This window comes from Cucurbita maxima, unplaced genomic scaffold, assembly GCF_002738345.1.
Source record: "Cucurbita maxima cultivar Rimu unplaced genomic scaffold, Cmax_1.0 Cma_Scf00006, whole genome shotgun sequence".
NCBI lineage: Eukaryota > Viridiplantae > Streptophyta > Magnoliopsida > Cucurbitales > Cucurbitaceae > Cucurbita > Cucurbita maxima.
This window is the reverse complement of record NW_019272022.1, coordinates 255,629-278,762: the sequence shown is the minus strand read 5'-3', so window position 1 is coordinate 278,762 and position 23,134 is coordinate 255,629. Positions and strand designations below refer to the sequence as shown.

General features: G+C 33.2%; 2 protein-coding genes across 5 annotated transcripts in view; both read left to right on the top strand.

Annotated features, from left to right (window-relative positions):
• Window positions 1–3,449: 3,449 nt before the first annotated feature.
• The window catches only part of LOC111480712 (basic blue protein-like), a 117,596-nt gene continuing 97,911 nt past the window's right edge, over window positions 3,450–23,134 (top strand). The window contains exon 1 of the mRNA XM_023125887.1: window positions 3,450–3,639. Coding sequence (XP_022981655.1) covers window positions 3,483–3,639 — 157 coding nt within the window. The 5' untranslated portion in view covers window positions 3,450–3,482. The remainder of the gene's footprint in view (window positions 3,640–23,134) is intronic.
• LOC111480591 (probable choline kinase 1) overlaps window positions 20,195–23,134 on the top strand; it is a 3,981-nt gene continuing 1,041 nt past the window's right edge. Inside the window, exons 1-5 of one of the 4 annotated variants that reach the window (XM_023125717.1) lie at window positions 20,195–20,345; window positions 21,073–21,455; window positions 22,339–22,460; window positions 22,538–22,733; window positions 22,933–23,050. In XM_023125717.1, coding sequence (XP_022981485.1) covers window positions 20,240–20,345; window positions 21,073–21,455; window positions 22,339–22,460; window positions 22,538–22,733; window positions 22,933–23,050 — 925 coding nt within the window. In that variant the 5' untranslated portion in view covers window positions 20,195–20,239. Of the gene's footprint in view, window positions 20,346–20,406; window positions 21,456–22,338; window positions 22,461–22,537; window positions 22,734–22,911; window positions 23,051–23,134 lie in introns of those variants that run through there. The other 3 variants (XR_002717860.1, XM_023125716.1, XM_023125718.1) reach the window with 3 other exon arrangements.

Below are 23,134 nucleotides of genomic sequence, written 5' to 3'. Positions count from 1 at the left end.
TCTTTATAGTAGTAGTTAGAGTTCCAATGGAGTGAAAGATTAGCCCCTAAACACATCGCCCTTATTAGCTCCTTAGACCACTCAACCATCCTGACACGTAATTAAAAGTCAAAACAATAATTCTCTATCTTTATCCATTATAGTAGCTAGAGATCAAATGGATAGAACGATTTCAACCGATAAACACATCTATGAGCCTGATGACGCCTTAGACCACTCGGCCATCCTGACTTGTGAATTAAAAGTCAAAACAATAGTTTCCCATCTTTCAGCTCATAAACATATTCTATTATCAACTCAAAGGATTGTCAGAAGTGGGATTTGAACCCACGTCCTCTCACGAGGACCAAAACATGAGTTTGGCGCCTTAGACTACCCTCACTTGTAATTAAAAGTCAAAACAGTGGTTCCCCTCATTTGTAATTAAAAGTCAAAACAGTGGTTCCCCTCACTTGTAATTAAAAGTCAAAACAGTGGTTCCCCATCTTTATCCATTATAGTAGCGATTTCAGCCCACAAACACATCTACTATCAGCTCACAAGGTTGTCAAAATGGGATTTGAACCCCACGCCCTCTCACGAGAACTAAAACAAAACTAGCACTTGAGTCTAGCTCCTTAGACCACTCGGCCATTCTGACATGTAATTAAAATATAAAACAATAGTTCTCCATCTTTATCCATTATAGTAGCTAGAGATCAAATGGGGTGAAAGATTTCAGCCCATAAACACATCTATTATCAACTCTCACAAGGTTGTCAAAAGTAGGATTTGAATTCACGCTCTCTCACAATGAGTCTTGCACCTTAAACCACTCACCCATCCTGTCTTGCAATTAAAATTTAAAAAAACAATAGTTCCCCATCTTTATCAAACAGCTAGAATGCAATGGTGTGAAAAAATTCCGCTCATCAACACATCTATTATCAGCCCACAAAAGTACAATTAGTATTAAATTAATTTCACACCTTCTCACGAGGACCAAAACTTGGGACTGCGCCTTAGATCACTTGGCCATCTTGACTTTCATTTTTTTTAAGGATTTTTAACCCATGCCCTTTCATAAGTAGTACTGATCTTAGGGTCTGGTAGATGTTGCTCGACACTAATAATAAGACTTTTTCGAATCGAGTGTCTAGTAGGTAAATAGTGTGAAGTATGAACATCAATTTTAGAGCAAAGGGCTCCTCCATACGCATGAGGATTCCCCTAGGGCCTTTTTAGGGGTCATAGTGACTCAAGGCGGATTTAACATAAATTTAATTATGGACCTAGATAAAATGTAGAGCTAAAAGTACCGAAAACCTTTTAGTTTATGAACCGAAAGAGTTAGAATACTCCTTGAAGGAGGTATAGGGTTTAGATATATATAAGCTTGATAAAGTTAGCACATACCATAAACCATAATTTTGACTAACTCTAAGAACAGTATTAGTACATAATTTCAGGTTCCTTGTATAAGAATAAGTTCGACGAGAGCCTACATGTTGGCATCCGTACCCTTGTGATGGAATAGGGGTATTCCCAAATGCATGAGGTCCTAACATTTTTCCATTTTCATTATCATTTAATACAACCCTCTTAGCAATATGTACATATCATATTGTTTCAGATATCGTTCAACATTCATCTCATATCGTTTCTCATTCTTCAATTCTCATATCATGCATAATGCTAACGGGGTTATATTTTATGTCATTTATCGTGATTTCATGTCATTCATATCATGTTGTATACACACAATTGAGGAGACAACATACCGTCCCATGCTTTTAACATAACATTTCCATCATATACATATCATACCATAACATATTGCATCACAATATATCATATTATAAACAAGTCAATTTATCACATATCTCGTACCATAACATATTTCATGTCATATGACAATAAATATATATATATATATATATATATATATATATATATATATTCGTCATTCACATGCCGTATCATAATCATATCATAGTGTAAACACTTCGTGGTCTTATCGTTCCCTAACTTATCATAGCCTTAACGTTTTATACCTATCACAGTCGTGTCGTTAGATGAACGTACCTTAGTCATATCATCACATGAACGTATCCTAATGCTATCGTTCTATCAATCTATCACACATCTATCCCTTTCTACCCATATCCCTTACTATACATAACCTAACCGTACTTTTTTATCAATCTCTCATATTCATAGCACTTTGGTATGTAACCTAACCTTAACGTTTCATGAACATATCTTACTCCTATCATTACATTTCGTTTTGTGCATCCTTATCATATCCTATCTCAAACATATCATTGAACACATCGTATCGTAATTATTATCATACAGTTCACATATTATAACATATACATAACATATCATAAGCATACCAATCTACAAACAATTCACACATATCATATATATGACATGTGCCGAACCACGGGGCACGTGTCAATATCAAATATAACCATGCCGATAGTAAAGTCACTTACTTGATTAGCTTAGGTTGATGTCCTAAAGTTATATTAATGAAAGTTCGATTCTGTCATTTGAAATCCAAGTCAACTTATGTGGGCCTCATGACATCTGTTTGAAGTTTAAACTCTTTAAAATTATTTTTCTAATTTACATTCGTCAATGTTTGAAGTTTGAACTCTTTAAAATTATTTTTCTAATTTACATTGGTCAATTGCTAAAAGGTTTGAAATGTTATATATCTATAATTATGTTTTTATTAAAAATCTTATTTAAAAAAGTTGATAGAGTTAGGTAAGTCATTGGGTGCTTTCATTGCTTTTCTTTTGTTCACAAGTATTCTAAATTTCTAGGGGATTCTCTTCACAAATTTTCATTGTCATTTTATTTTTAATCTATTTATTTGTCTACTGATATAAATTTACTGATCTAATATTATTAGTCTAACAGATTTACTAGCATTCATATAAATGATTGACATTTAGTTTCTAACCCAAAACTAAATAATGGTAAAAGATGGTAATGATTTAATGAAAATTTAACCATAATTGGCTGTGATTTCTAAAAGAAAAGGACAAAAAAAATTTAAATTTAATATATATCTTACTTATCAGATCTATCTCTACATAAATCTTCCTTAGGTGAATTGGGTAAAGTCATTCTCATTTTTTCGTCAAATTAAATTAATTATTGTTTTTCATTTTCTTTTTGCCAATTAAGATTTTTTTTTTTCTAAGAGGAGAGATAATTAGAGAAGGAATGAGAGGTTAGGGAAGAGAAATTAGGAGATTGTTTCTCTTTCTTTTAATGTCAAAACAAGGAGACATCATCAATGGCAAAAGGGCCCACTACTTTTTGGAAAGAAAGGAAAAGAAAAAGACAAGTTTGGTATGTTTTGCATATTTTTATACTCATCATTTTCAAGCTTCAAAGGAACATAATTGTTTTACATATCCTTTTTGAGAGCTACTTCAGCTTCACAAAAGGCTCGACACGAGGGGAGCAGTGGAACGGTTTCGATGAGCACTGTGGCTGTTGCAATGGCGTTGCTGTTGCTGCTTGGCTTCAAACATGGCGATGCTGCTGCAACTTTTGTTGTTGGCGACTCGAATGGATGGAACCTGGGCGTGGAGGGATGGCCTAATGGGAAGGTGTTTAGAGCCGGTGACATATTAAGTGAGTTTTCAACTCTCGTTTTGATCGTTGAATAGTAATTGATGTTTTACTTGCGTAATTGTATTTGTTAAGATTGATACTCTGATACTATGTTAAAATGAAAAACATAAGTGAGATTGAAAGTCCGACAAAAGAGAAAATATTCTACTAACCAAATTCTTAAGATAAGATAAAATATATCAAAACACAAGTCCCCTAGCAGACACATTTTAAAGTCTTGAGGGAAAACCCGAAAGGGAAAGTCCAAAGAGGATCTTGGTCATTGCATTACGGCTATATAAAATATATTTCAATAGTATCCGATCGTATTTGCAGTTAGATCGTTAATAATAAATGAAACGAATACATACAATTTTTTTTTTTTTTTTTGTAGGATTCAACTATAAGCCGAGAGTTCACAACGTGGTGGCAGTGAACGGGGGGGGTATAGAAGCTGCATAGCTCCAAAAGGCGCCAAAGTGTTCAATTCAGGCAAGGATGAGATCATGCTCTCAACAGGACACAACTTCTTCATATGCACCACGCCAGGCCACTGCCAAGCTGGGATAAAAATTGCTATCAATTCCCTCTAGTTTTCGACCACCCCGTCTCGTTTACACGTCAATCTCGATGTAAATGCTTTAAGTTGTAATTTTATAAAGATACTGATATAACGATGATTTGGAAGCATCGTGAAAATAAAATAGTTGATAATAATCAAGCGTGGTTATATGTATTTTATTATTATTATTTCTCTTTGTTTATTTATTTAATTTTTATAAATATGTTTAAATTAAATTTATAATGGATAACACTACATTAAAAATAATTAGGATAATAATGTTAATGCACTAAATTGTTCTATTTTTGTAAATTAATATAAATAAAAAAAATGGGTATATTTGCTTAAATTATATCTACTAGTAACTTATATCAACCTAATACAATATTTATTAAAACTATTATTTATAATAAAATAAGTTAAATTTATTTATTAAATAATTTAATACAACTGTATAAGTATTTAATTTTTGATAGATGGTTAAAATTTAAAATAAAAATATTATTTAATGATTTAAAATTAATTCATTAATTAAAAATATTATTTAATAATTTAAAATTAACTCATTAATTAGTAATTTAATTAACGGTTCAAATTTCACAAATATAGAAAGAGAGAATTAATATAAATATTATCTATTGTGATTTACATAAATATAAATAATGGAATTATTAGGGATCCTGTTTTAGAATCAATGATTGATTGTATAGTTTGTAAGCATTTTTTTTTCTTTTCCTATTTAGAAATTGCATTTGAAATTTTTTATAATTATTTAAAAATATATATTCTATACATTAACTAGGATTGTGACTTAAGAAAATCATCATCGTCATAATGAAGTCGTCCAACCTATCTGATAGTAATATTAAACGAACACGACTTTCCACAATGATATGATATTGTCCACTTTGAGCTCTTTGCTTTGGGCTTCCCTAAAAGGCCTCATACCAATGGAGTTAGTATTCTTCATTTATAAACCCATGATCATTTTCTAAATTAGCTGATGTGGGACTTTTATCATCCAACAAGTAAGACCACATACTTGGTTGGCCTTAACCGACATTTCGCTAAATTCGAGTACGCTTGTCTTCCGTCCCTCGAAGTTACTCCAAGTATCGCCGGGGTCGTTTCCTATTAGAAGGTCTATCTCATTTCGTTAGTTTTTAGCATTTCTAATCTATTTAACTTCAATTTGGGAAATAGAGCATTATAACGAACTCAATTACCTTAATTTATGTTTTTGGAATCTTATTTATAATTTATATACTTTCTTAAGAAAAATGGATTTTAGGTAAAGAAATGATAAAAGAAAGCTAACCCATTTTTTAAATTGAAAAATTAAATAGTCATCAATTTAATTTATTTAAGAGCGTATAAAATAATAATTTAAAAAAATAGCATAATTTAAAGGGAAGTCAAATTTATTCTATATTTGGAAAAACAATTAATTAAACTTTTGACATTTTTAAAATACATACTAAATTTATATGAGGGTAAAATTGGTTGAAAATAATTTTTTTTTTTTTTTTAGTACTTGAAAAAGCATAGAGTTTTAAATTATTTTCTTTAATGAAATTTGATTAAAAAAAAGGAGTGTTTACCTCAAATTATTATTATTTTGTTAAATTTAAATTGATCTAAAATCAGCTGGATAGTAGAAACGTTCATGGAGCAGGGTGGAAAAAATTTTCCCCATCTTCGTCCACCAACAGTAAGTTGAGCCTGGTTTGTGAAGGGAGAATACCTAGTTCGAGTTTAAAATGAGTTTTATGGTTTGACTTTAAAATTTCATATTCTAAATTCTCTCTCTGTAGGGTATGAAATTGATCGTGGTTGATGGGTAAGACTCGTTAGAGGACGATTTACACTTTCAGGAAGGATTCGTGAACCAAGAGGGATGGTAGAAGGAGATTGAGCTTGGAAATGCAAGGTACGATTTTGGAGTTTTGAGGAACTTTAGTAGATAATATCTCCCTCGATTCTTGACCAAACTCGACGATTTGTTGCTCATTACAATTGAATTGAATAATACTAAAGGTTTGATGAAAAAACCAAAATCAGAAGTTTGCAATGTGAGAACGGATGATAGGAAAAGACACATCTACGTGAAGGTATGTCTAGATTACTATACTTTATCTCTTTTTATGATATCTGAGTAACTCTTGTCCGGTGACTAATAGATCACTAACCATGGTGGAAATGTATTGGGTTGAGTGGTCCAAGGGGCTAGATTCAAGTTCTAGTCTTCATGAGAGGAGTGGGTTCTATAATGGATAAATTATATTCTTTCATGCCATTGAATTCTAGATACTATAATGGATAAAGATAGGGCACTATTGTTTCGACTTTTGTTTATAAGTCACGATGGTTGAGTGGTCTAATATTCTAGTCCTTGTGAGAGGTTGTGGGTTCAAATCCCACTTTTGACTACCTTGTGAGTAGATAATAGATGTGTTTATGGGCCGAATTCTTTCACTCTATTGAATTCTACCTACTATAATGGATAAAGATGGGAAACTATTGTTTTGACTTTTAATTATAAGTTAGGATGGCTGAGTGGTCTAATGCGCTAGACTTAAGTTCTGGTAGTTGCGAAAGGGTGTGGGTTCAAATCCCATGATTATGCTCAAAGACGAGTAAAAGTTTCAAACTTTTAGTAACATGGATTGCCACTTTAGTAACATGGATTGTCATGACGTACGAAAAAATACTATAAAAAGTTTACAATAGCGTTTTTCGTAAGCTATGGTACTCATTATTTCTTGTAGTTTATGATTTGTTCCGTTGAACGTATGCCTAAAAACGTTTGAAACTCAACTCGAGCAACAAAATCCAAAGGTTATCTCGAGATTCTCTCTTCTTTAATCATGCAGACCTAATGTCTATGGAGCTAGCAAAGGAATCAATCCTCATAAATCATTATCTACTATAGAGAGATAGAAGTTAGAAGAACAATACTCACAAACTACAACTACAAGTAGGTTGCTTACCGTGTACTTTTTATAGTCATTCTTTATTTTTAAAATGCATCGTGGTTGGAAAGTCGATGGTAAGAGCATGCAGAAAGTATGCGTTTGGGGTGTTAGCCACAAGTCATTGTCCTTGTTTATATTTTAATGACATTTTGGAACTTGTATTTATTTGTATATTTTGTGATGTGTAACCCAACACATGTTATGTTAACTTTAAACTAATTCTGAAAAATTGATATGTACATGCTTGCATAGTTGTAAACGTTTTGTCACATCTTCTTTTCTAAAAATAAAAAAGGTTATGGTATTTTTTATAAGGCTCATGTTAGTAATATTATAATAACCTTAAATTTTCTACTTAATTTAAAATTGTTACTCTCAATATATCATGAATATTGAATGCGAAATTATTCATTTGAACTTTCATAAAATAAAACTTTTATCTTAAAACACAGTCGATTTATGTGTTCGAAAACATTTTTAAAATGATACAACAAATAGCTAAATAAAATAAATGAAAGTCCATTTATGTGCCATAGTTTGTTGTGATGTCGTCATCAACCATATAGGAATGGATTACATATTTGGAAACATCCTCTTTCCTCTCTATCTCGCCCTATACTTTTAAAGTATTATCTGTCAGTTTATCCTCTTAGCCGACAAAGCTACACTATCGTTTTGGTAATAATCACTCGTGTCATCATGGTATTTCCTGGTTGGTTAGTCCTCTCTTCCATGACGTTATCTACACTATACGACGCGATGAGTCTCAACGGAGTGGTTGTCAACATCATGCTCATCATGAGGCAACTCAACTGTCTTTTTTTCTTCTCCCTCGTTTTCCCTTAGTCTCATGTTATTTTTCTTTGCAGGTAGATTCTGTGAAGTGTGGTTGAAGGTCTTTGGCGTGTTTTTTGTATTGGGGGAAACGTGTAAGGTGAGGGTGCGAGAATTCCGGCGAGTCTCGCCCCTTTTTTCCAACGACCTCATTTTTTTTTTTTTTTTGGATCCTTACATATATGATGATTCGTTGCTCGAGCTTCTCGAAAATTGAGTTGTTACAGGCTCATTAGTCAAGTTTTGAAATCATCACTTAAGGGAATTACTCCTGGTTTGATGAGGTCTCCAAAAAGGTAAGCGCATTAAATTGAATATAAAATTCATTCTCATTCACATAAATTAAAGAACAAGACCTCTAAGTCCCTCTGAGTTATGAGTTCATAGTTCACTCAAGATTAATTGCATAGGGTCATTTTGTGAAATATTAATCTTTTCAATTAACAAATTTATAAGGAGAGATTAAATATTTTGTGGTTCAATTTTATATAAACTCACGTATCTCCATATGAACAATTTAGATTCAATGATCCGTAGTATTATAAAATGGGTTGCATCAAATAGTGTTATCAAGAAAAAACACCGAACCTTATTCATATACTATAAACTACTGTGATTACTATTTGAAACTGATCCTCTCATATATAAACAGCAACACCATGTTTGGGATTGGTTGGATCAAAAAATGGTAACATTTGGTATCTTCCCACATCATTATCTAACATGTAGATTGTTTATCAAATTCTTAGGCTGATGGATTGATCTGTCATTTCTAGTTTTTAATGAAATCGTCAGGTCCTTCATATCTTTTCCTGTGAAGCTTAGGCTTCCAAAAATACATTTAACTATTTTTTAAAATTTGCAAATGACAAGAACTAGATATATCCAATGAGCATGCCAGAGGGTGGGGATTTAAAATAATTCCTACTCATATCACACATATGGTAACTTAAAATAATTCTAACTTGGGAACTAATAAATGCTCCCCTTTTCTTAACCTAACATTCTTTTATATCATTTGGCTTTTCTTATGGCTCATCAAAGTCTTCCCTTAGACACTAACAAACAAAATATATATATATAACATCTTGTATGTCATTTAGTGGATATTGTAACGACCCTAAGTTTTTACATCCTCAAAATCGTTACTACGTCTCATGCTCATCTATAATGCGGAAATATAACTCTTTCTACATAAATTTCGAAAAAAAGTTTAAAACAATTTCTCCTCTGGAAAACACATTCATGGTCTTACGTGTTTAAATACAAAATACTGAACTTAGAGAAAACAAAAACAGATTACTATAACGACCATAAATTTCCACATATCTAGAGTCGTCATTAACGTCTCATGCTCATCTCTAATACAGAATATAACTCTAAGAATGCTCATCTTTATTAGCGGAAAAATTTAAAACTTCAGAATACGTTAAAACATTAGAAAACACTACCGGCCTTATGTGTTTCAAACATCATGCTCGAGTTCAAAATAAGATAAAACAATTACAAATTAAATAATTTAAATAAATGAAATGCAAACCCCCTATCCTACAAGACTAGCAATTTTCAATATACAACTATCCTATGCACGCGCCACAGTCACTCATCACAATGCCACCGTCAACTATACATGGGCGTTTTGCCTTTACCTAAAAAAACAATATGGCACATGGCCGCCTGATACTCAGTAAGTGACTCTACTACAGAGGTCATGCTAATGCAAACACATGCAATCATGAATTAGGGACCTATCTCTAATCGTCTTAAGGGTGGCCTCCAGTCTCAGAAAATTGGATGTGCAGTACTTCCTTACACACGACTCGCACGTGCGAGTGTGAATTCCTAGGGCGCTCGCACACCCCCTAGACCCTCTGATCAAGCTAATCTGTAGCAACGTCCGGAGGTCAGCGGAATCCCTTAGTGTCATGCGCCTCATAAACACCCTCATCTGTGTGCATTCACACCTGTGCTCATTCGCGCTCATCATACAGTGAGCGTCTGCACTCATCATCTCTAGGGGAAGTAGCCCTATGCTTATGAAGATACAATATGCATGAGGTCCCTCTAATTCCATATATACATCTCTTCTGACACAACCCTTTAGCCTCATCTCTTGGTTACACTAAGTAACACGTGTTCGTGGATATTTACATTAATATCATTTTCATACTCTTAGGGTGTCGATCTAACGACATGATGCAATATGGCAAACAACATCATAAGGCATGTTCAACGTGGAAAACATTATCATGTTAATAACATCGTCTTGCATACATCATACTCATCATAGAAGTCATTAAGTGCATCAAATATAACATGTACGTCATGCATCAAAACATAAATAACGTACATTTAACATACATCACAACACAACGTCATACTCATACATCATCATAATTCAAACAATCTTTAGCCTATCTATAATAAGATCACTTACCTGATTAACTTAGACTGGTATCACCAATTTATCAAGTTCGATTTTGTTCTTTGTACCGAAGCCAACCTATATGAACAATGACATCAATTTCAATTTCAATTCTCTAAATTTTTCATGTGTTAAACTTCATGTGAGCATTAGAGACTTTACGAGTATTGAATACATATAGATATATATATATTTCTTATTATCCTTTTTATTCTATGTATTTACTCGGTCAAGTTGTTTCAGTATTTATTTTAATTCTGCTCACCAAATCTTCCCTTTTCCTCCTCAGTCTTTCTCTTTTCTTTTCTGTATTTACTTTTTCATAAGATATCTCAAATCTAAATAATTGAAAAAGAGATCCATGACAACCTTTCAATCTCTTGAGATCTAACTTGCTTTTCCATCTCTTTCCCCATGTTTGATTGAAGTGAATATCATTTCCAATTTTTCTCTCTCAAAATCTGCAATCTTTCATTTGTTTCTTTCCATCATTTTTCCCTTCTCAAAATCTGCCATTTTTTTCTTTTTGCTTTGTTTTTACTTTTTTTTTATAATTATTATTATTTATTTATTTATTTAAAATTTTTCTAGGGTTTAAATTACAACCCAATTTAAAACAATGAAATACATGTGAGCCTATTCTCACCTAAACCTAGAAATTTAAATATGAATCTACCCTGTGCATGCACGTACCATAGTGTCTGCTCACGATGTTGCCGTCCTCCATACAAGTGCGACTTGCCTTTACTTGAAAAATGATGTGGCATACGACCTGAGTATTTCAAAAAATAATTAGTAAGTTGCCCCACTACAGGGGCCATGCAAATGCAAACACATACAATCATGATTTACAGACCTATCTCTAACATCATAGGGGTGGCCTCCAGGCTCGGACAAATTGGATGTATAGTACTTCCCTATGCATGATTCACACGTGCGAGTATGAATCCTCAGGGCGCTCACACACCCCCTGGACCCTCTAGTCAAGTTAATCTATAGCGACGGCTAGAGGTCAGCGGAACCCCATAGTGTCATGCGCCTCATAAACACCATCATCATCATACGATGCGTATTCGCACTCATCTTCATGCGGCGCATATTCACACTCATCATCATGTGGTGCGTATTTGCACTCATCATCATATTCTACGCGTTCTCACTCATCATCTTTAAGGGAAGAGCCTTATGCTTATGAATATACAATATGCATGAGGTCTCTCTAAATCCATCGTAACGTCTCTTCTGATACAACTCTTTAGTCTTATCTCTTTGTTACTCTAGCTAACACATAGATATTTATATTAATATCATTTTCATGCTCTTAGGGTTGTGTCATATGTTGATCTAATGACATGATGCAATATGACACTTATCATCATATAGCATGCTCAATATGGCACTCATCATCATATAACATGCTTAATATGGAAAACATCATCATATTAAGGTAAACGTCACGCAATCATCATACTCATCATATTGCCATAAAATGCATCATGCATATCAAGTACGTCATTCATCGAAATATATATACATTACGCACATCATCAAGTATCATAACTCACACATCATCATAACTCGTACATCATCATAACTCATACATCATCATATACTAGTATACGACATCGTACGATATAGCTCATACATCATCATAACTCATACATCGTCATATACTAACATACGACATCATATGATACAGTTCATACATCATCATAACTCATACATCATCATATACTAACATATGACATCGTACGACACAGTTCATACATCATCATAGCTCATACAATTTTTAGCTTATTCTATAGTAATGCCACTTACTTGGTTGACCTTAGCTGAATTTCTATTGAGCTCCAAATTTGCTTGCTTTCATTCTTTAAATTTGTTCTCACTTATATCGAGACCTCACCTATTTTGAACATAAACTTAATTGCCTGAGTAAAAAATCAAATTTCTTTTATGGTAAAACTTAAATTAAAAATATGGTAATATTAATTCATACTGCTTTATCCAGTTACAAATAATAATAATTTGTCAGATATTTCATTTTCCTTCTATTCCATATCTCCCATTTTTCCCTTCTATTTGTATTTACTCTTTTTATTTTAACTTCCATTTTCCTTCTCTCTCACACTTTGTTTCTCTCATGTTTCTCTTTTGTTAGGTTTACCATTACTTTTGACGTGTTTGAATCCATTCTCAAATAAAATAGACAATAAAAGAAAAAAATCCATATTTCCCATTTTTTTTCTTCTCTTTGGAGGTTTTTCTTAAATTTTGTTCACACTATCTTTAGTCCATTTTAATCAATTTTTGAATTAAAATAAAAGTCCCTTTTTTTTTTTTTCTTATGGTTGTGCTTCCTCTGTTTTTTTTCTTTTCATTAATGTTGGATCCTGATTTTCTATAACGAGTAAAATGATAGAAAAAATCTACATGATTGAAACGAGATAAAAAAGAAAGAAGTTCTTCCATCTCTTTCATCTGGTTGAATATTCCTATTTTTCTTTTTTCCCTCTACCAGTAAATCTGAGGATACATCAGTTTCATTTTCTTTTTTCCAAGAATGGCAACATCTTTCTCATGGAAATTTACCATTTTTTGTTTTATAGAATTGTCTTACCCTTGGAGGAGGTGTTGAGAAGAGATATTTGAACTAAACAAGATAAAACTCAAATGATATTCATGCGAATAATGCCCCTCCAAACAGCAAAGGAAATATGGGATTACCTCAAGGCTGAATATGAAGTAGATGAGAGGATTCATGGAAGGAAAGTCCTGAATTTGATTAGCAATTTCGAGTTGCAGAAGATGAAAGAGTCTGAGTCGGTGAAAAAGTACTCTGACAGACTTCTCAACATTGCCAACAAGATGAGATTGCTTGGTTCTGTGTTAAATGATTCCAAGATCGTTGACAAGTTGCTAGTCACTGTTCTAGAGAAGTTTGAAGCCACCATTGTCAAAGATTTCTCTTACAGAGCTCTTGAATGCTTTACAAGCACAAGTGCAAAGGAGGTCTATGAGGCAAGAAGGGGTGATTGAATGTGCCTTACCTGTTAAGCATCAAAATAACCGCAAGTATAAAAACAAGAAAATTTTCAAAAACCAATTGACAAATGGAGATTCATCGGTCAATTATTAAAAGACAAAAGGAGGAGGTTTCAGAAAATCCTATCCACCTTGTCGCCATTGCGAGAAGAAAGGTTTTCCACCATACAAATGTTGGAGAAAACCTGACGCCAAATGCTCCAAATGCAATCAACTTGGACATAAAGCTGTGATCTGCAAAGTCAAAGGTCAGGTGAAAGAAGTAGATGCACAGGTAGCTAATTAAGAAGAAGAAAATCAATTTTTTGTGGTCACTTGTTTCTCAGGCAAAGAATCAAGCGAGAGCTGGTTGATTGACAGTGGGTGCATAAATCATGTGACATATGACAAGGAGTTTTTTAAGGAATTAAGAGACACTGAAGTCAAGAGAGTGTGGATTGTCAATGGTGAACACTTGGAAGTTAAGGGAAAAGGCACGGTAGCTATAACAAGCTATGAAGGTACAAAATTTATTCCAAATGTTGTATTTATACCTAAAATTGATCAAAATCTCTGTTGGTCAGTTACTTAATAAGGGCTATAAAGTGTTGTTTGAGAATAAACAGTGCTTGATCATAGATGCTAGTGGTAAAGACTTGTTCAATGTTAAAATGAAAAGAAAAAGCTTAGCTCTAAATCCGATGGAGAAAGAGCATATGGCCTTTATATTCAGAGCTAGTACCACTGAGATTTGGCACAAAAGACTTGGGCACTTTCATCATCGAGATTTGCTTCAGATGTAGTCAAAGAAACTGGTAGAAGGACTCGTTGACATTGATGATGGCATGCCTCTTTGCCGTGCTTGTAATTTTGGAAATCAACATAGCAACCATTTCCTAAATAGGCATGGAGAGCCTTGAAAAGTTGCAGCTGGTTCATACTGATCTTTGTGGTCCTCATCGAACACCATCATTAAATGGTATCTTTATTACATTGTTTTTAATGTTGATCTAACAAGAATGTGTTGGATCTTCTTGTTGAAGCAAAAGACAAAAGTTGTGGGTGTATTTGGGAAATTCAAATTCAAAGTTGAGAATGAAAGTGCATGCTTGATTCAGCCTATAGGATTAGATAATGGCAAGCAGTACACTTTAGAAACTTTTAACAGGTTTTGTGAAGAGGCTGAAATTGAACATCAATTGACAACACCATACACTCCTCAACAGATTGACGTCAGTGAAAGGAGGAATAGATTCATAATAAAGATGCAAGATGCATGCTTCATGAGAAGAATCTTCCAAAACGTTTTTGGGGAGAAGCAGCAAACACTGCTGTGTTCTTGCAAAATCAAATTTCAACAAAAGCTGTCCTGACACCATTTGAAGCTTGCATGTTAGAAGAGTTTGAAGATGAACGACTAGAAGAGTATGAAGATGAACGACAAGATGCTTTGGTTGATGATGCACCTGTCAGAGGTACAAAGTTGCTGTCTGATATTTATCAAAGATCAAAAAAAAAAAAGAATAGTTAGCATTGGATGGCTGTAATGTAGGAGGAGCTTTCGATGTTGGAGAAAAAAAAAATCCGGGAGTTGGTTGATCAATCTCTAAACAGAAAGATAATTGGAGTAAGATAGGTGGTTAGGAAAAAGCTTGGAGTTTGCAGCATCTAAACAAGGAAGAGTGTTAAAAATCATCTGTTTTAGTTTGCATTAGATTTTCTGTTAATATTCGTGATTAAATCTGATGAGTTATTTAGTTTTGATTTGTTTACTGGTTGGTTACCATATTTCTTGCTCTTTATAATATATCTTCCTATCAACCATTCCATCACTCATTCTTTCACTAACAACATGATTGGATGAATTGAGGATGTATGAACGACACGTACTCTATGACCCCTTCATGTGTTGTATTTTATGACTATTATGATGTGATATGTTATGTAATGTTATTGTTTATGTTATGGCAAGACTACATAATAGTGTATTGTGACTTAAGTTATGCTATGATATGTCATGCGCATCATATTAGCAGGTTCGTTTTCGAGACTGTGAAATGTTGATGTGCCAAGAATGTACTCAAGAAAATGTTTATGAAAGAACAAATGTACCTGCATATTATATGATTTGAAGTTATGGGGACCTCATGCATTTTTGTTTGTAATATGCATGGGCTACTTCTCCATTATGATTAGTACAGATGCATACTTTACAACATTTATGTTTGTCATGAGGTTATGATAATGTATTGTGTACACCACAATATTATACAAGATCCTTTCTCTTCATGGCTTTGACAGTGTGAGTGTGCACTAGCTTAAGGGTAGGCCCAGAAAGGTACGTATACACTTGTCTGATGGGTCCATGTACGCGTACACGGACCTTGTGTAGAGAAGTATCACACATCTTATGTTATCGCGAACCTGAAAGCATAGTTCCTGGTCATGAAATGATTTTTATGAAAGGATAGGTCCCTCCATTATTGCTTGTGTATGCATTTCCTAACTCCAATATTGGGGTTGGGTCACTTATTGAGTATTTCTTAAAATACTCAAGTCACTTGCTACTTTTATTTTTTAAGTAACGGTAAGGTGCTCTTTTACAGTTGACAACTTTGTGACAACCATACGATCAAAGATTGGGGAGTTACATGCATATTACTTTTTTGTGTAAATCAAGACAATTAATTATATTTCCCTTAGTTTTATTAAAATCTTTGTTCATTTATTTTTCCACCCCATTATTTTAACGACTTTATAATAAACGTGTAAGTCCATGGCTTCGTAATGAAGAATTTTAAATGAAATTTTCTCGCATTCTAAATATGTTATGCATGTAAGTGGTGACCTTGATTTCAATAGGAAATTAGAGTCATTATAGTTGGTATTAAAGCCCTAGGCTTATAGATTTTGTTGACTAATCGTAGTAGGCTTAAAATGTTTTTATGGCCCTATAGTGAATGCTTCTTCACCAACAAATATGTCTTACGAAAAATAATAAATGATAGCTCATATGTTTTTTTTAATGACTTACTATGCATGGAATGTGAGTATTATATAGTGTATTATCGGTGTAATGATTTTACTAAGGAAGATTAGATGCTTGACCCGATGTCCTGAAACATAAAAAAATAATGTAGTGTTACGACCATGGAGGTGGATGGAAAATGACCCATAATTTAAGTTTTATGATTTTACTAGTAAGTTACTTTCAAATAATAATTAAAAAAAAAAAAATTATAAGAGGACAGATAAAGAATAATATCCCTAGGTTGTTATAGATATTAAGAGTGGTAGTGCCGAAGAAAGATTCCATCACTACTAAGTATGTAATTTGAAATTAAGACGTTGGTATGAACATGAATAAGATTGATCTCAACTTACCAAATGGGAACTACAAGTTAACACCATGAAAAGTTAACACAGTATATTTGAACTGATTTGTGAATGCCACAAATGTAAATTTGAGTTTCAAATGTAGTGCAAGGTAGAAATCTCCTATGCTTGGTACTAATTGGATGAGGCGTTACGATCAGGGTAGAAGTTTATAGGTATTTACAGAGATGGACTGCAATATGAGATTTTCCAGATATGTTTTAAATATGGAAAACTATGATTTAAGATTGATTTGGGAGGGAGGGTTCACTATGGTTATCCATATAAAAATTGTCTTTAAATCAACTAGAAGTTTCACGGTAATCTGCTTGATACCCCACACAAATATATTTAAGGATTTTTCTAGTAATGTCAAGATGTTCCAAATGTGTTATCGTAATTAAGATTCCAAGATTCATAATTAAAGTTGGACTTTTGAGTAGTCCAAGTTTTCTGTAGGTAAGGATATACACTATTAGATTTTAGAGAGAGTTTTGTAAAGCTTGCAAAGAAAGTTGGAATTAAACTGAGTTAAGTATTTAAGGGTTTCTACCCTTAGTATCCACATCAATGTTGATTTCAATGAAACACCTAAGCCACAAACTAACTAAATGGACTCGGCTACTCATGAAATTTTAATAGAAGGTTTAATATCTAGTCATTGTTAAGGGGCTAAACCAAGACTTGGTATAAAATGACCAAAATGCTCCTGTAATTATGTACCACTAGCTTAGAATGTAAGTGACCTCTAAATGGCATGAAATTTGATAAGGAATATTATGTCTTGGTTTTAAGGGATTGTGCATAGTTTTCAACACCATTGAAATACGTTGAGGATTTAAACCAAGATTTAATTTGGTAAATTACTAAAATACCCCTATAAGAATTCTAAGTGTTTTCAAAACCCTAAAGAACTCCAAATGTTACAAAAAAAAAAAAAATATATATATATATATATATATATATATATATGAGACTCATTTATGACCTTAAGAGTAAGTATGCAAGATCTCAAGGGGATTAGAACATCTTTGAAGTATGAACTAAGAGGAAAAGTATGAAATTACCTCTAAAGATCCTTTAGACAACATCAAAGTTTTATGAATACCAAGTAACAAGATGCTTATAAAAGATTTGTACATGTAAAACAATGTTTATGACTCATATGGATTACGGCTTGCCTGTTAAGAACTTTGTATGGGTGGTGTAGTTGGTACCAAGAAGTACGAAAGTTTCAAAGAATGTAATGACGATGTTTTACAAAGGAAAGGGAAAGACAAGTTATGGTAGGTCGTTAGAAAATTATTGATTTGTCAACAAGTGAGGGACATATGACAAATGTTTGATGGATTATGAAGAACCGAGCACGATAAGATTGTTGCAACCATTGAGCGTTTTATACTAGAAATAGGAAAATATAGCAATGAACTTCATTATAGGCTTACCAACAATTTTGAAAGAATATAGGGTAATATTGTTGATCATTAACAAACTTAGTCGGCACACTTCTTTCAAGGAGAGGATTCCTATACTCTAAACAGTTGGGCATAACCATACATAAAAGATACTGTTAAATTGTATGGAGTGTCGAGCCAATAGAGTTGAATTAGAATCCGAGGTTCACATCCAAATGCTAGCGCAGTATTTAGGAAACCTAGGGCACCCAATTAAATTTTAACACTATTTTTTTTTTTTTACCAACAAGCAAACAGAGTGAACGTATGAGTTAAATATTAGAAGGCATGTTAAGTGCATGTGTTTCTGGAACGGTCTATCTACCTCATGGAGTTCATGTAGTAATAACTTTCTAGAAACTATCAACATGTTATAGTTTGAGGCTCTTTATGAGTAACGATGTGTGTCCTTAGCATATTGGTCGAAGTAGATAAACACAAATCATTGGGGACAAGTTGACTCAATCCACCAATGAAGTCGTGCTAAATATCAAGATAAGAGTGCGTACAAATCAAAGTAGACATAATAGTTACCCCGATAATAATCCTACTCATATTGCAGATATGGTAACTTAAAATGATTCAACGCTCACCTTTTCCTCAATCCACATTCCTTTATATCATTTGGCTACATATAAAACATCATGTCTGTCGTATAAAGGAAACAACATAGTTAAGGTTAGTATGAAGTCTAACCTATAAAATTTGGAGAAATAGTTTTGCAAAAATTTAAACATGTTAGTATATCTAAAACATCCAAATAGACCTAAAATTAATTGGGTTGATAGATCACATCTAAAAAGGAAGCTATATCTTGAATTTTAGCAATAAGAAGTTTCTGTATAAGTGTACTACAAGATGAAACTTGCCTTTTATCTGAATTCTAGCCTACATTTATCCGATAGAATTGGATTTGAAGGAGTAGATTCAAACTGGCATTAAGTAAGTGTAATAATGTTGATTTAGGTCAACAAAGTAAGTGACTATACTATTGACATAGTTGGATGAATTGAATGATGTATGAATGGCACGTACTCTGTGAACCCCTCCATGTGCCATATTTTATGACTGTTATGACGTGAATTATGTCATGTAATGTTATGATTTATGTTATGTTATGTCAAGAATACGTACTGATGTATTATGACTTATGTTGTGCTATGATATGTCATGCACACCATGTTAGCATTTTTTTTTTCGAGACGGTGAAATATTGATATACCAAGAATGTATTCATGAAAATATTTATGAAAGAACGAATGTACAACTGCATGATTTGAAGTTACAGGGACCCCATACATATTTTTTTTTTTGTCATATGCATCGGGATACTTCCCTGTTATAATTAGTACGGATGCGTACCTTACAACACTTATGTTCGTCATGATGTTATGTTACGGTATTTTGTACACCACAATACTGTGCAGACTCTTTTCCTTCGGTGACTCCAGTGAGCATGCGCTAACTGAGGGGCAGACGTTGGGGTTACATATACACCTGCTTTGTGGGTCTATGCGCATGTACATGATGCGTAGAGAAGTACTAGAGATCCTTAATTGGAAGTTTGAAAATGAAGTTATATTAATAAAGATTTGGTTGATATAGTTGAAAGTTCCCCGTGAAAGGCTAGGGAAGAACCAATAATGCAATATTAATAAATTGATTCTTTTGATAAAGTAGAAATTATTTTAAAATAATTAAAAACAAAGCACACATCTGCCCATCCCTACCAATGAAATCACCAAAAGCATACCAAGAAATGTGTTCCCTTCAATGTGGATTCCCTACCAACACCCATTTCTTACATTTTTTTTTTTTTTTTTTTAAAAAAAGACTTTGCAATCTTAATTCAAATTTTCACACATGTTGACTTTTTGTTTGGACAAAATGTGTGTATATATTATTTTATGAGTATGTATTAAATATTTGAAACTCCCGTCCCTTTCTTTTCCGGCTTCAACTTTGCATTTAAATGCCCAGAAAGTTTCTAAAATCTATTCAAACCTCCGTTCCTAATACATACGTTTTCACGTCTTCAAATTCTCCCTTCAACGTCCTTCATTTCTTCCGGTGTTCGAGTGAGTGATTTTCTCTCCCTTTTGCTTCCTTCTTTTTTTTCCTTCATTTTTCTTCGTCGTCTTCTTTGCGAATGATTTGAATGTGTTTTTCTGTTTGTGGATTGCCTCGTTGTTATTCGCTGGTCATCATGATTGCTTTCTTCTAGCGATTTCAGTCACTGATTTTCGCCTCTTTCTACCTCTGTTTTTCGATGATTTTTCGTCCGCGTCTTCTTTGCGGAGGAATTCTGCGTGATTTGTGTTCTTTCTTTTGATTTTTCGGTTGAAACTTGAGTTGGAGATTTCTGCAGGAAGTTCGATTACTTGTAACTAATCTGATCGACTACAAACAGAGGACGGAAGCGTTTGGATTTCTTGTTTGTTTGTTGACTTGTGAATTAATTCTGATTCTCCTGTGTTTTCTCTTTTGCCAAATTAGTTTCTGTTGAGATTTCTTGAACATCCTTCGAAATCTCCTCGCCAAGTTCACGTCATCGTCAATTGATTTTCCATTTTCTCTCTGAAAATTCACTTGGAAAAGTACTTTCACTACTGACTCCTTTGATTACAAAGAAATTCCGATTCTCCTCGATTTCTTTTCTAAATAAAATTCGGATCCAAAATCAAAATCAAAATCAAAATCTCCATCGGAATTTCTGTTTCCGCAATTCTGAACAACAGTTTTCTCTATCTCGAACAAACATTGAAGCCAAAACTAGACTCGATTAATCACCACAGACAATTTCAGTTTCAGGACTTCCAAAACCGGCACACAAAATGGCAATAAAGTCAAACGGATTCACGAAAGGCCATTTGCCAGAGGAATTAAAAAAATTACTGAGATCCGTGGCGTCGGATTGGGGAGACAAAATCGAGGACATGGAAGAAGCACTGCAAGTGAGTCGATTAACAGGAGCGATGACGAACGAGGTGTACGAGATAAAATGGAGCTCAAAAGGTGGCGCGCAAGCTCGGAAGGTTCTGGTGAGAATGTACGGAGAAGGAGTGGAGGTTTTCTTCAACAGAGAAGATGAGATCAGAACGTTCGAGTGCTTGTCCAAGCACGGCCATGGCCCTCGTCTTCTTGGGCAGTTCTCCGATGGAAGAGTTGAGGAGTTCATCCACGCCAGGGTACGTCCCTCTGTCCAACTTTAATTGATTGCGATATTTTTCCTTCTTTTTTTATTATTATTTAATTTTGGGGAAAAACTAACACCAACCAAACAGAACAAACCACCCATAATTCCAAGTATACCCTTTCCCCATATGAATGTTAAAATTGACCTTACACCCTCCCTAATTTCAACCTTTTTTATGATTATGTCTTTTTTTGTACATATATTTCTTATTTAAAATTTACATAGTCGGTAGTGTATACCAAATTTATTATCACATTTAAAAAATTAAAGATTGCACCCAGTATTCAAAGTTGCATACCCAGTCAAAACCAAAGGTAGACTAAAATACTCTCATTTATCCAAAATAAACGTTAATATGACTCTCTTCTTTTTTTCTTTCTTTTTGGAAATGGTCTTCAAAATAATAGTCCTGTATGAGGACTAAGTCTTTATAACACGCACAGGAGAATATTAAATTTAAAATTAATTTATATCATGAGATACAAAATAATAAAATCAATCATTTTACATTTAAAAATATATGAACCTTTTTCAACATTAACAAATTTTAATTAACTTTTAGAACCTTCAAATATTTTATATTTTATCTTTTTTTTTTTTTTTTCATTTAAAAAGAAAAGGCATAGAATCTCTTTCGAAAATCATTTGCAGCGTAACCAACAAAATTCATTGCACTCACTACCACCTTTGAATCAGTGACTCCCATACATCCCTTTGTGGACCCGCAATTGCTTTTATCAATGTAGGGATAATTTATTTATAACACAGATAGTCCTACGGAAAAAATTTCAGAATTCAATTTTGACCCTTCTTTTATTGAATAAATCAACTTGATGATGTAATAATTTTTTTAATTTTTTAATTTTTATTTTCAGACGCTATCAGCGACAGATCTTAGAGACCCAAAAACATCTGCACTTATAGCAAGTACATTAAGGGAGTTTCACAACCTTGACATGCCTGGTCCAAAAACTATCGTTCTTTGGGACAGATTGAGGTAAGATTTTGAGTCTCTGCTTTAAGGTCTTAAATTTTGTTTGTCCTCATTAATTTTTTGTTGGAAAAAATGATCAGAAATTGGGTAAGTGAAGCCAAGAGATTATGTTCAGCAAGTGAGGTGGAAGAGTTTTGGCTGGACACATTGGAGGAGGAAATAAAATTGCTTCAAAGGGAACTCTCAAAACATTCTCAACTCATTGGCTTTTGTCACAATGACTTGCAATATGGCAACATCATGATGGATGAACACACATCATCAATAACCTTAATTGTAAGTTCTTCTTTTCATTATTATTTATCAAAATATAGTCACAGGCTTAAAAATAAAAGAGAAGTCAATTATGGTTAATTTTTATGCTACACCTAAATTTGTTTTAAATTTTCTGACAGTACAGAACTAATAAAAATAATAATGAGGATTAAATTGATATTAAATTTTTAAAAAATGGATTTTGTTTTTGTTTGTGCAGGATTATGAGTATGCAAGTTACAATCCAATAGCTTATGACATAGCAAATCATTTCTGTGAAATGACAGCTGATTACCACTCTGAGACTCCCCATATTTTGGACTACACTTCATATCCAGGTCACACCTTTTTCTAATTTTTTTTTTTTTTTTTTTTTTTTTTTTTTTTTTTTTTTTTTTTTTTTTTTTTTTTTTTTTTTTTTT